General features: G+C 53.0%; 1 protein-coding gene across 1 annotated transcript in view; it reads right to left on the reverse strand.

Annotated features, from left to right (window-relative positions):
- The window catches only part of LOC135919858 (putative PDZ domain-containing protein PDZK1P1), a 163,446-nt gene that overhangs the window by 34,602 nt on the left and 113,617 nt on the right, over positions 1-15,227 (reverse strand). The window contains exon 5 of the mRNA XM_065453834.1: positions 13,031-13,246. Coding sequence (XP_065309906.1) covers positions 13,031-13,246 — 216 coding nt within the window. The remainder of the gene's footprint in view (positions 1-13,030; positions 13,247-15,227) is intronic.

Below are 15,227 nucleotides of genomic sequence, written 5' to 3' on the forward strand. Positions count from 1 at the left end.
CCCGCGAGACCACACCCCCGATCACGAGTGAAAACCGTACGTCGATGGAGCCTGTCATTAGGAAGTTTCAATGCTGACTCGTTTCGGTATAATTTCGTGTACCCATTAGTACGGCAACTCCTGTCTGTCTTATAAAGGGTAACTATAAAGAGAAGCACTAAGTCAGTTCAGGCTCATAAAGTACACATTCAAAGGCCTATATTCGTTATTGATTTCGCGGTAATAAGTCAATTATCAGATGAGGAAATGAAGGCCACTTTTCGAATTTCGCGCCGAAATACCGTACCAGTACGTCACGTGTGACACTTCACGGATTTGAAAGCATTTCCCCCCGTAGCTGCGCCGTTGTGCACCCAGTAAATGTTCTTGCAACTTGCCGAGCTCAATCTTGGACTTTCTTTTTCTTTTCCAAATTCAATGTAGTCCTTAAAGATTAGAAATTAACCAGGCCCCGAGCAGGTGTCATATAAAAAATCTATCACGTCACAGTGAGCTGCTGCGGCAACATGGCGTCGCCACCACTCCAGTCTCTCCTTTTCGCGCATTTTGGGGCTAATTAACCAATCTTCACATCACGATAAGATCGGATCTTTTATCTAATTCTAAAGTAGGAAATAATATTGCTCAAAAATATCGTTTCCCCTTTGGTGTCTCTTTAGACCTTCTCCATTTTTCCTGACGGAATGATGTGCTTTATGACGCAACGGGCTGCCCAAAACGGTCTATATTGAGTTAGTGTAATAGCACGAACGTGGGGAGATCGCAAGGTTAAAGGGACTGACAAGCCAATTTTTATGGTAGCCTTTTTATTTAAGTGCAACAGAAAGCTCACCGGTCAGAGGGTCCAATCATGCAATGGAAAACGCCATTGAGCATCTTTCTATCAGAATCTTTCGATCTGCAGTGAGGACGTAGGCGTATGTCGCAAGCACGCTGGAAACCGTGATTAATGGGCGCGGTTATACGCTGGCGTTGGTGGGATCAAAGCAGACAAGTACAGTCCAAGTACTGAACCTCCTAGCTTGGTGCGGCCCTATAAGTACCTATCAAGCCGAGTATAATGCTTATCGAGCTGATGTTCCTGCGGTGCATGTTTTTCTGAAGTGTTGAACTATTTCTACATTAATAGCTACTTGCTTTCGTGGTTTTCTGTCCAACTGCCTTGGACATATACAAGAGAAGTCTTTTCTTTTTCTTCTTTCTATCCGAGCAAAGCTAAGTGGTAGGATACGCCAGTGTATAGCGCAATTATTAGGGTCTATTCGATTTAACCAAGTTTCTTTGCCCCTTCTGCACCTAGCGAATCGATTTCCCCAGGTACACACGCAGCTGCGCACACTGCACCCCTTGCAGCGAGTGGGTGCAGCCCGCCGCATACCGCAACCGGCACAGCCTGCACCTTTTTGGTTCGTGGCGCCGCGCACACCTTTTCTAAACCGAACAAACCCGTAGCAGTGCAGTGCTGGCATCCCACCTACGGCACGATCAGTCGGTGGCATTTTGCATCTCACAGGGACACCAACGGCACTCGCTCGCAATCGTGCGCGCACTGAAGCCAGTCGCGTGCGCCGTCATGCATGCGATGACGCAATGAGAGGCGCCACGGCTCTGCCGTTTCACTCGCTTCCGCGAAGGCAGCGCCGCACGTTAGCGCGAACCAAGTTGGGCGTATCGTATACATAGTATGCGCGCGACGTCACATCCGCTGCTGTCGTCTGCTTCTGCTACGTTCCGCCATCTTTGGGAACCTTATCAACAGGCGCGCGCATAGGCCTATAGGTTCCCCAACATGGCGCCGCCGTAAACCGGAAGTCGCGGAGTATCCTTGAATGACGTATACGTGCATACTATGTATACGATACGCTGGGTTAAGTTACCGTCAAGTCGCACTAGTCGGTGCACGATGCTTAAGTTATGAATTTGCTCTCCTCCCTTTGCGCCTATTGAGGTAACGAGTGGATGAGGTGCACCAATTTTATTTCACGATAAAGATAAGGAACGATAGCTTGTTCCAGACGCACTGCCGTACTCCACTGAAAGCCACCTTCCTTGAGGTTGCCATTTGTTTTCAGTCCATCAACTCCCTGAACACAGATGACACGCACAGCAAAGTAGAAATTCAGCCACGTCTCATAATTTCTACGAGTTCATCGTTCAAGCCTCCTTCGCAGAGAAACTGCGTCGAACCAGGTTGAGGAATAGAGATTCAGAGGACATCACTAATTTGACATCGGTCACGACCACACAGCAAAATCGACGAGCAGACACGTACGCCGTTCACGCCGGAATGAACGAACGCGATGACGAGAAAACAAACTCGAAGGCGCATCTCCTTGTTCGATTCGACAGTGTGTGTGGCACTGGTGCAGATCCATTCACAGGCGCTTAGTATAGTGGGGATATAGAGTGCATTCGGTGCCGTGCTAAGACGCGATAACATATCGCTATTTGAAGCGAATAAGGGTAAGACCTGCTTTGTTCCTTCCCGTTCGCGTTGCCATAGTGCGATGATTGAGCGACACCTGACACACTAAGGCTCCAGTTCCTCCTCAGGACAAATTCCTTACGTCCTCTCGTCTTTCGCATATCGTGTCAGCTCGAAATCTCAGAACAACAAGCTGTGCAACGTTCCAGCGACGGGCAGCGCTACGGTGTCTGCGCAGCATTCTGGATGCCGCGTCGACGCTAAGCGGGCCGGGCCGCCTTTGCGCATACATTCCAAGGTAACGGCTTCACAAACTAACGGCACGCCTTGCTGATTAAGCTTACTCGAACGGCTGCTCATACTTGTACGGTATCACGTGATCCGGCAAGGGACAGGGGGGTGGGACGGAGAAACTACACGACGAAACGTTTGAGACGGCACGGAGCGTCGCTTTTGTCCGCCTTCTGGGGGGAGGGGGGGAGGTATTCCGTAAGTGTCCACCTAGAGGACATGTCCATTTCGCCTGCTGCTGAAGTTCTGATTGGCTTGGCTGGGTTACGCGTCAGAAGGAGACGGACGCCTTCAGCAGACGAAATGGACATGTCTACTAGGTGGACACTTACAGAATGGTCGCGTCGACGGACTGCGGGCGTGTATAGTTGCGGCTGTTCGTCGGCGCGCCCGCTCCTGTTCGCTCGCCCCCCTTGGAAGTCCGCCGATGAGGGTGGCGGATGCTACTCTGCACCGTTTTCGGGGGCCGGCTGCTCGTGAGGGTCGGACGCCGTTGCGTCGGTGTTCGCGTACGGCGGGTACGTCGAGTACGGCGGGTACGGCGACGCCAAGTCGGGGTAGACCGGCGGGTACGCCGTGGCCGGGTAGCCGTAGTAAGAAGGCATCGGCGCGTACGGACCTTGCGGAGGCCAGTAGAAGGCGCGCGGCTGGTACGGCCCGTACGACCCGTAGGGGTACTGGGGAAACGGGTTGTGCGGCCCCGGGTAGGCCGCTGGACCGTACGGGGTGGGAAAGCCGCACGCGGGAGGGAACGGCGCCGCGTACGGGGACCACGGCGACGGCTGCTCGGCGAAGGGCCACGCGTAGCCGAAGCCGTCCGCCATCCCGTAGTCGTTCGGCGACTGCTGGTAGCGCTGCCAGCTTCTATCGCGCGTCCTGAACGGACGCTCCGTCCTGTAGCCGTCGCGCCGTCCACGGGTGCCGTACGACGGTTGCGTTCCGTGACGCTTATCCCGCGCGCCGGTAGTGACGGCCTGGTCTGTGGCCTGGTCAGCATCCTGGACGGTGGCCTGGTCAGTGGCCTGGACGGTGGCCTGGTCAGTGGCCTGGACAGTGGCCTGGTCAGCATCCTGGACGGTGGCCTGGACAGTGGCCTGGTCGGTGGCCTGGTCAGTGGCCTGGTCAGTGGCCTGTACAGTATCCTGATCGGTGGCCTGGACGGTGGCCTGGTCACTCTCCGAGATTGGTCGGTCGCCATTGACGAGCATGGGCGTCTTAGTCGTCGCAGCCACGGGCCCGACGTCTTTCTTAGTCTCCCCATGCACGCCTTTTGAAGGGGCCTGGTTGCTCGAACTGGAGGGCTTGGCCAGCTTGACGCGGGGCGGTTTGCCGCCCGCTAAGGTGGCGTCGCCTATTGGAGATTTCCCAGAGGTGGAGGGCCCTTGGGACCCCACAGGAGCAGATACATCACTTACGGCCTGCGGTAACCTTTATTAAACTCCGGCGCGGGAGCTGGGACGTCGCAGATGCGAGGCGACATGGCACTGAGATCTTTGTTTTTTATGTGATTAAAAAAAGTTACACTTCTATCTTTATTTTTTGCCATTGTTGGCTTTACGCGAAACATGTCGAAAAGAAGCGAAAAGATGCGGCTCTATGATGTCATATGGTGCACGTGAGAGTTGCGACAAAAAGAAAAAAAATGAACTTGCTGTAAGGCGCTTCTGCTACATATCTGCTTCTGCTTCGAGCTTCAAGAAGAAGCTCGAAGCGTGCAGACGTGCTTTGCATCGGCTCCGTGATTCCAAATTTCCCAAGCGCCCAAAATCTCCTGGTACCACCGGTATCAGCGGAATATTCTCAAACATCAAGGGGATTCAACGGCGCCGAACTTCGGTGAGCCGCACTTTCAAGACCAACGAGAGCCCTATTCGTTCGGCCACGCCGACGGTAGGGTTAGCCCTAACGCCGAACGCTGGCGCGCGGGAGCTCGGAGACCCGCAAGCAGCCACCGTGTCTACGGTGAGCTGTGGGGGCGACCCAGCCCGGAACGCTACGATCGTGGAAAACCCAGGCACCATTGCCCACCAACCCACCGACACCGAAACCATGGAAGTTGTACCCGAGAGTCACCCGAGACCCCTGCCTGACGAGGCCTTGCCCGGGCCGTCTCCCGTCCTCTCGGAGCAGCTCCACAATCAAGAATCCCAGTGGCAAACGGTCGTTTCCCTCCATCGGAAACGCCGCCTGCAAAAACAACAATCCACTGGTGAGCAAGACCCAGTCGGGCAAACCCCGCCATCGAAAACCACACCGTTAGGGCTAGCTCTAACCCAGGCGCCAGCCGCCGCCGCGAAAGCCACGTCGCAAGCTACCTGCGAAGAGCGTGGAGCCGGAACACCTATTTCTGAAGACGCGGCTGCAAGGAGCAGGCCTCGCCGACGCGCGCCTCCACTCCCGCGCACTGACATGAAAATCATTATCCGACCGACCCCGGGCCTCATCGTTCGAAAACTACAGACCCACCAAGTGGCCAAGGCGATCGTACAAGCCACCGGAGGTGCGCCGACCTGCAAGGGGGATGACTTCATCGTCCGCCTGCGACACGGCTCGAACATCATCATCGTGAGCACCCCTCACGAGGCCACGGCGGCCACCCTCATGAAAATTATAAGCCTCACCTTTCACGGACGATCCCATCCTGTGAAGGTGTATCTATCAACACCCGAGGGCCTGCTTAAAGGTGTCGTACACGGCATCGACGCAGGCACCGGCGAAGAAGAGCTTATGGCGAATCTTCGGGTCCGCACACATGGAGTCCGCATCGTGCGGGCCCGTATGCTCGGACAATCCCAGACAGCCCTACTACACTTCGAGGGACCCCAGGTGCCTAGATTTGTATACTATTATGGAGGGGAGATGCCTTGCCGAGACTACCAGCCGACAAGGCAGTTCTGCTCCATCTGCAGAATCACCGGACACCGACCAGACGTCTGCCCCAACCCAACGGTTCGTGCGTGCAACGTTTGCAACAACATTAATCCAGACGCCGGACACACTTGTGTTCCGAAGTGCGCCCTGTGCGGAGGGGCCCATCTCACGGCCGCAACAGGGTGCAACAATAAGCTCAAGCGCATTCCACCCAGATGGAAACCTGCCTCCACCACCACACCCAAAACCCAACGACAGCCCCGCCCGGTCACTCAGTCGACCAAGGCGGCTGACCTTCGCCCGCGATGGTTCAGCTCCGAGCGGGAAGACTCCGACTTCGACTACTCGGAGTCTCCGAGCATCCACGGATCCCGGTCCGGTTCCAACCAGAGGTCCAGGTCCCGCTCCTGCTCTCGCCCCCGGTCTCACTTTCGGTCGCCCAGACGGCGATCCCGGTCGACGCCCAAACAAGGACAGCAGGCAGCACCAGCGACCACGGCACTCAAAGGCAAGGGGCCCCAGCAACACCACCGAAAGACCAAGGAGGCCTCGCTCAAGAGGGCTACCACCAAAGAACACGAGGTAAGCTGGGCAGCAGTAGCCTCCCCTTCGTATAAAAAACCACAGACGCCACCATCTGTAAACTTGGAACAGGAACTCGCGGCCATGCGCGCACAGATACAAACACTCACACAAGAAAACAGACAACTCAAACAACAAGTGTTACAGCTCACACAAATACCACAAGAGATGGCTCCACACAAGGACATCCTTGACCTACAAACCCATGTCGATGCCATCCGCACCCAGATGCAAGCCTTCATGGACGCTACACGCACCCAATTGGAACAAATCACACAGACTGCAATACAACGCACAGATGCAGCAATAAAACACATGGAAGCCACTGTAGACAGCAAGCTTAAGAACCAGCTTCACTCCGTAAAACTACGTAAGACGCTACGACAGAACCTTTACAAGGCCACACCTGTAGCAGCACCAAACCAAATTGTAACATCACCGACCACAACGTCCAACAATGCCTAGAGCATACAGGCAAGTCAAAGAAAACTTAGAAATTTGGCAATGGAACTGCCGTGGGTACCGGAGGAAGAAAGGGCTGCTGGCACAGTTTATCGCTCATTCCTCGAAGCCACCTGGGGTCATAGCCCTACAAGAGCCCGGTACCCGACCAACACTACATGGCTACGAAGAATACCACACAAGTCAAGACGACAAGTGGAAGGTAGCCACACTAGTAGACAGAAACATCACAACCATACAACACAAACCCATAGACGACGTGGACATACTACATGTACTTCTCGAAATAATATACAAAGGCAACCAGAAACAGAGCGCCTTTGTTCTCAACATTTATTGCCCCCCCAGCCAAAGGCGGGCAAACATAGGTAAACTCTTTGGGGACACTCTCCGCCTCGCTAAAGACAGTCCCCTGGTAATCATAGGCGACTTCAACGCTCAGAACACGCTGTGGGGATACCAGAGGCAGGATTGGAAAGGTCTCCAGCTACAAACACTAATTGAACAGTGTCACCTCACACTCATCACAGACCCGACCATACCGACGAGGGAAGGGAACAGCGTAACACGCGATACCACTCCCGACCTCGCCTTCATCACTCAAACCACGCGAGCCGAATGGCTCAACACACTCGAAAACCTAGGCAGCGATCACTACATATTAAACATAACACTACAGACTGGGCGCCTACGCAGGCAGATCGGCACAGCTAAAATCACTGACTGGCGAAAAATCAGGGAAGCCCAAGAACAAGACGCCGACATAATCACGAACCTGGAAGACTGGTGCGACAACCTCCGTCGACATAAACAACGCCACACAAAGGACATCGCCAGAACGGAAGAGACCCCAGAGGTGGATCCCCACTTACTACACCTGTGGGATGCCAAACGGGGCCTTACCCGCCGCTGGAAAAAACAGAAATACAACAGGAAACTGAAGACGCGCATAGCAAAAATAACAGCGGAAGCAGAAGAATATGCCATGCAACTCGCCTCCGCGAACTGGTATAGATTCTGTGACTCCTTCGGTGGCACGCTGGACACGGCCAAGACGTGGCACATCCTCAAAGCCATCCTGGACCCCACCAAAACCAAAGGAGAAGGACACAGGGCTCTGGAACGGTTACTACACACCTACCCAGGTAGCCAACAAGACCTCATCGATGCCATCAAGACCAAGTGCTATGGAGATCCCACTCCCACACAAGCATGTAGAACACCCTACACCGGACAACCCAACCCGCTAATGGACGAACCTATTACCGAAAACGAAATGAGAGCGGTCATCGCAGCCACCACCCGTAACACAGCGGCGGGCACCGACCAGATCACGAATTCGATGATCAGAAACCTGAGCGACAAGTCTATCTCCGCGCTCACGGCCTTTGTCAACCAACACTGGGAACAAGGTACGGTGCCGGCGATGTGGAAACACGCACGAATAATCATGATCCCCAAACCGGGCAAGAAATTGGCAATTGAAAACCTTAGGCCCATATCGCTCACGTCCTGCCTCGGCAAGGTGTACGAAAAAGTTATCAACGCAAGACTACAGAAACACTTGGAAGATAATAAACACCTGCCGGACACCATGTTCGGTTTCCGCGCAGGCCTGTCCACACAAGATGTGCTACTCCAAATCAAGGAAGAAGTCCTCAGTAACGTTTCCCGCAGCGGCGAACACGTCCTCCTAGCAATCGACATCAAAGGGGCTTTCGACAACGTCAGCCACCAAGGAATCCTAGAAGGGCTGGCCAACACCAACTGCGGCGAGCGAACGTACAAGTATGTTCAGAGCTTCCTGAGCCACCGCACGGCGGAGCTGAAGATGGGAGAGATCCAGACTCCAGTGTACCACCCTCCCAACAAGGGCACACCACAAGGTGCTGTCATCTCTCCCACGCTGTTCAACGTCGCCATGATCGGTCTCGCAAACAAACTGCAGGACGTAGCAGGCCTTCGGCACGCAATCTACGCAGATGATATAACACTCTGGACCAGAACAGGGTCCCTCGCTGAAAAAGAAGAACGGTTGCAAACTGCAGCAAATATCATCCAGGAATACGTCAGCCAACGGGGACTACAATGCTCCCCCGAAAAATCTGAGCTCCTACGAGTCTGGCGAGGCCGGGGTAACCACACAGTCCCCACAGACCCAACAAGAAGACTCGAGGTACGCCTCAACGGGGGCCTCATACCAGAGAAGCCATTGCTGAGGGTGCTGGGCATGTGGCTGCAATCTAACCAGCGGGCCACACACACCCTTACACTCCTCAAAACCAGTGTCAAGGCGATATCACGCATGATCTCCCGCGTAACATCCAAGAACAGAGGCATGAAGGAAAGCGACACCCTGCGACTGGTCAGTAGCCTGGTGGTGAGCAGAATCACATACAGCCTGCCTTACTACCACCTCACACAGTCCGAGATGAAGCAGGCCGACACACTTTTAAGGATGGCTTTGAAGACCGCTCTCCGCCTGCCGATGAGTACATCGACTGAAAAATTATTGGCGCTAGGGTTGCACAACACCCTCAGCGAACTAGCAGAAGCCCATTACGTCTCGCAACAACAGAGACTTGCGCGGACTCGCACGGGCCGGCAGGTCCTACAAACCTTGGGGTTCCCAGAAATAACAACACGAACCCAAGAAACCTGTTACATACCTCGTCATGTTCAGGACAGGTTTCACGTTGCCCCGATACCGCGCAACATGGACGCTAACCTACATTCCGGCAGGAGGAGAGCAAGGGCCCAGTACATGGAGAAAGTGTTCAGATTCAACACCACGGCCCGTTTTACGGACGCTGCCATGTATGGCACGAACAACAAGGGCGCAGTTGCGGTGGCATGCGACTACCGAGGCCACGTTACCTCCGCTGCATCGACCCGCCCCTGCACGATTACGGAAGCCGAGGAGCTGGCCATCGCGTTAGCCATCCGCGAGGGCCTACACGCAAACCAACCACTGACGATCCTCACGGATTCCCAGCAGGCCTGCCGCAACTTCCTACAGGGAAGAATTGGAAGACCTGCTGCACAAGTCCTAGCCGGAATACTCAAGGAGGACCCTGAGGACTTCACCATCCAAACCATCATCTGGATACCGGGCCACACAGGCATCACGGGCAACCTGCAGGCCGACAGAGCAGCTCGAGGATTTGTACATAACCGAGCACTCAACACGCCGGCTGCAGAAGACCTGGACCCTGTCGACCTCGAGTATTCAGCAATCGTCAACTACCACAGAGGGCGTCGTCTGCTATATCCACCACCCCATCGAAATCTAAACACAGAGGATGCCGCTGCCTGGCGTAGGCTCCAGACAGGCACTTACACGAACTTACACATATTACATAGGATACACCCCACAGCCTACAGGGACGAATGCCCATGGTGTGGGGCCACACCAACCCTATATCACATTACGTGGGAGTGCGCACTACACAACATAGAACACCCAGACACGAACACCACGAGGGAGCAATGGGAGGCACTGCTGTCCAGCTCGGCCCTCGACGACCAGCTCAAGCTGATCAAGAGAGCTAAGAAGATGGCAAAAGCCAGCGGAGCCCTGGACTAAGGGCCCCGACCATTAGCTGTTTTTTTTTTATTATTTTAATAAAGTTTATCTATCTATCTATCTATCTGCTACATATACGTGCAGAAAATTCACTGCGCTGTTTTCGTCTGCTAAACCATGTTTTCAAATCAAAAACTGTTTATAGGGCAAAATAACAACTATACAATATGCTTTCGGACGTCTCAATACCGAATTTCAGCCCACTTTCAGCTCATACGCTCGCGAGTAACCAGAAAGGGGAAAAAATGAAGCAACAAGCAAGAAATTGCAGCCTGTGCTTGGTTAGGATAATCATGATGGAATAAGGCCTTGTTGCACTCGCCGCGCATAGGTGTTGCCCGAATCCCCCGCCTGCAGCGATCGGCTCCTTTGCGTAACAGACACTGATCTCGAAAGTGATGCTTTAGCTGATTCGATTGCGCCGGAAGTAACTGCAGGACCGGAAACTCGTCTTAGCCGTCATGTTTTGGACATCGCCTATCGCTAACGTGTTCTTCCGAACTCTTCTCGACGGTATAAGCAGCTTTTGCGAGCGCTGCCAGAGGTTGAAGTGCCCCACAGTCACCGAACACATTTTTTTTTAAAGATGATGTACTCTTAGCTGACTTCAGAAGAGATCGGCGTATCTGGGATCTGGATATCTTGTAACCACTCCCCCCCCCCCCCCCCCCAACAAAAGAAAACGGTTCGTTATGTGGATTGAAAATGCCATATGAACATGACAATAGTATCAAATGACACCTCCGCACGCCGAGAACACGTATTTTTAGACAGCAACTAAGGATATAACGAAAACAAAGTGTAATTAACCGTAAATGGGTGGGGGGATGATGTTCGTGGCTGTGTCACTTTTTGCCCTCTGCCACCGCCAAGTGCCGTCTAATTAACTACCGCGCCCTCCGCCACATGGCGCGAAGCTCCCGAGTTTGGAAAGGAAGAGAGCGGGGTTGGATAAGCAGAGGCAGAGAGAGAGAGAGAGAGGAGACCCACCAACCGCGCGAGGGCTTCGCTCGGACCTTGGCCGCGCGTTTTGTAGAAGCCATAATCCCGTGGGAATAACACCTAGATTTTATGCCTCGCGGTAGCGTCGAAGAGCAACAAGAAAATCGAGAAGAAAGGAACATTCCAGAGTGTCAAGCGCCGAAAAAAGAAAGCGTCAACCACGTGCCTAAGCTAAACAAGACCAGGTCGACGTACTTGCGCGTGAAATACGCGATACGAATAAAAATACGAAGTCAGTGAATAATGAACGTGAAAAACATACGGAAAGAAACGGAATAGGGAGATATAATCAACACTTAATCATCGAATCATTTGAACCACTATGTACGTCGACCTTTTCTTTTTTAGTGTGGACACTAGACCTTTCTTTTTACGAGCGATGCCATCACATTTAGTCTCACTGCTACGTGACATCAGCCAACATCGCTATGTGTCATGACGTCGCGGTAATGTCCATAACGCCAGGTCTGACGCACTTCAATACCAAGCTTTAGTGTTAAAGTAAAATATCCTGTCTCTCAACTTTCACACTTGATAAGTGTGAGAGCCCTTCCACGTGAGAAGCGTAGGGTGGAGTTTATATAGCATCTAAAATATGTTTGAGTGCTCCTTTAACACAGTTCCTTCGGTGTGCCTTTAAAATGGCACTGAAGAGCAAAAAAAAAAAATATTTCATTTGTGTTAGTAAACTATACCTTCGACAATATCACATCGCGAGAAGACGCTTGACAGGCCAGAAAAGACACACAGGGGAAAGACGGGTGGCGACACCACCGAGAAGTTCCCGCACTAGCTCACCGTGACGTCAGGCGTGTGCTAGGGCCTATATAGTTGACTGTTTATCGGCAGAAAATTGACTACTACATTATGTTCTAAAGGATCCGTAGATTGAATATGTCCAGTTTCTGGAACTTTCAGTGAGGCAACGCGGCCTAAATACGAAAAAAGAAAGATACCTTGAAATCAGTGACGTCACACTGACGTACGACGTTAATGGTTCGGCGCTAAAATGAAAAAAAAAATACTGAACTTTGGCTTTTATTTTCTCATTTAATAATGAACCTAATGTCGTGAAATTAACGACAATATATGTTATCAGTCTAAACAGACTTCGTGTATCTCCTTGGTGCCCCTCAAGTGAGCAAGAGAGACAAAGAAGAAAAGGAACTAGAACGGAAAATGTGGTTTGCTACCCTATACACTAGGAAAGGGGACATGGAGGAGAAGAAGACAGCTGGCTGACCTGTTGCTGCTGGGTGCCCGGTTGTTGCGCAGGTGTGAAGAGAGACAGAAAAGGAATGGAACTTAACTAGAACGAGAAATGTGGTTTGCTACCCTATACACTGGGAAAGGGGACAGGGAGGAGAGGAAGACAGCTGGCTGACCTGTTGCTGCTGGGTGCCCGGTTGTTGCGCAGGTGTGAAGAGAGACAGAAAAGGAATGGAACTTAACTAGAACGAGAAATGTGGTTTGCTACCCTATACACTGGGAAAGGGGACAGGGAGGAGAGGAAGACAGCTGGCTGACCTGTTGCTGCTGGGTGCCCGGTTGTTGCGCAGGTGTGAAGAGAGACAGAAAAGGAATAGAACTTAACTAGAACGAGAAATGTGGTTTGCTACCCTATACACTGGGAAAGGGGACAAGGAGGAGAGGAAGACAGCTGGCTGACCTGTTGCTGCTGGGTGCCCGGTTGTTGCGCAGGTGTGAAGAGAGACAGAAAAGGAATGGAACTTAACTAGAACGAGAAATGTGGTTTGCTACCCTATACACTAGGAAAGGGGACAGTGAGGAGAGGAAGACAGCTGGCTGACCTGTTGCTGCTGCTGCTGCTGCTCGGTGCCCGGTTGCTGCGCGGGCGTGCGTCGGCGCACCACGCCCTCCGACTGGCTGCTGGGCTTCTGCTTGCGTCGCGCAAACGCCTCGTCCGCCTCGCGGTCCACCACGAGCAGGTCCACTCGCGTCGGGTCCTGCTTGATGCGCTCGATGATCTCGCGGTGGCTCTCGCCCTCCACGGACAGCCCGTTCACCTGCGTTCACCCCCGGCAAGAGGGGTCGAGGTCACGTGGCACTTCGCTCAAAGCCCCCCGTTCACGCGAAACGTCACGGCAAGGCGAATCGCTAGGCGCGTTTGCACGTACGCGACAATAGACAGTTTTAGTTACACGTACGTAGAGGCTTTGCGTACGTAGAGCGTCTACGTGTGAGCAGTGCGCATGCGCAGAACGTAGCGGGGGCGCGCGCGTCTCACGGACGTACGTGAGATTCAATGCTTTGCGTGCGTTTCTTGCGCACGTAGACAGCTTCGCGCGGGAGTTCCGCAAGAACAAGCGATAGCGGGCCGCGCGTGCGCAGACGGCTCGCATCAAAACACGGCGGCAGGATTGAATTGGCTACCGCCGTGTTCACATTTCCCGATAGATGGGGCTACGGGGTCCCTCTTGGCGTGCCTCGCGTACGTGTAGCTAAAAGCGTTTCAAATGGCGTGCACGTAAGGTACGTAGGCTTTTCACGTTCGCGTACGTGAAGCCTCTACGTACGTGTAATTAAAACTGTCTAATATATAGTGCATCGCATTTACTATAGCGCATCACGGCAGTACTATGCGACGCTGTTTACATGCGGCGCATCACCCCTACTACAGTGTGAAATAATTTGCACCCATTAAAGTGAATAAGGGTGTAAACCACGTGGTGTAAATAAATCTATAACTCGCACCCTTACACCCAAAAGGGTGCATTGGTGTGCGTTAGGTCTATACACCTCCGTATTTATCTATAGCTCACATCCCTTACATCCAAAAGGGCGTGTGGGTGTGGGTGTACACACCAAAACGTGTTACGCCCATTGTCACTGAAACTTAAAACCGCCTTCGTGGTTCAAGAAATCAACACTCCTTCTTTTTTCAGTTCAAGCGAGTGCCGAAGCCGGTCTTTTGACTTCAGCACACAGCCGGGCAGACACGGAAGCCGAAGGATCGATAAAGAACCCGGCGAATGCAATCTGGGGCTGTGAAAATTTGCAGAACACCGCGTATGAGTCACATGGTGAGCAATCGCGTTCAGCGATGCGAATAAGTTTCTCGCAACGTGTCTTATTCGAGAGAGGAAGATATACTAACTGGATCGGATGCAGGCCGCGGCCTTCGTCACGCTATCATCCAAGGGCGGAAGGAAGTGCCGCAAGAAACGAGGGGAGGCCGGCATTTGTGTTACGTGAACCGATCCATGTGAACGCGCTCTCGTCTTACTCAGAGCACGTTGGTTTAACGCCTCCTAATGTGACACCGTGACGTGTTGCCTAGAGCAGGGGAGCAAGGTGCAAGTGAAATAAACGTGAAAGTGAATTATGGGGTTTTACGTGCCAAAACCACTTTCTGATTATGAGGCACGCCGTAGTGGAGGACTCCGGAAATTTTGACCACCTGGGATTCTTTAACGTGCACCTAAATCTAAGTACACGGGTGTTTTTCGCATTTCGCCCCCATCGAAATGCGGCCGCCGTGGCCGGGATTTGATCCCGCGACCTCGTGCTCAGCAAAAATAAACGCGAAAGTAAAAAACCTCACAATGTTGCAGAGCGAGCCTCCGCCCTCGAGCATCTCGTTTCGGCTTCCATTTTGCACGTTTCCGTCGCCACGAGCAACGTCGCACGCGCAGTCACCGACACACTATACGTATACGCAGTATCAACAAACTCCGAATGTGACGAAGCCCCCCCCCCCACCCCCCCCCCTCTCTATTTATGTCAACGTGTCCAGCCACGTCATAAGTATCGAAGCGTCGTCTTGAGGCACTTCGTCACGCTCGACTGCGGTCCCCTGACGCGAGCCTTCTACAGGTTGCGTTTACATCGACATCTGCGCACAATCGCTAAACAACCAGGATGCGCGCGCAGACATTCACGGCCTCCAATTCGAGCGCGTCCGACGCTTCCCGAAAGCGACAGCGCACCGACGGAGTCTCCGAAAGTAGCGTAAGGGCCGAATTACGCTCGAGCCGCCCATCGCCG

This window comes from Dermacentor albipictus, chromosome 9, assembly GCF_038994185.2.
Source record: "Dermacentor albipictus isolate Rhodes 1998 colony chromosome 9, USDA_Dalb.pri_finalv2, whole genome shotgun sequence".
NCBI classification, from domain to species: Eukaryota; Metazoa; Arthropoda; class Arachnida; order Ixodida; family Ixodidae; genus Dermacentor; species Dermacentor albipictus.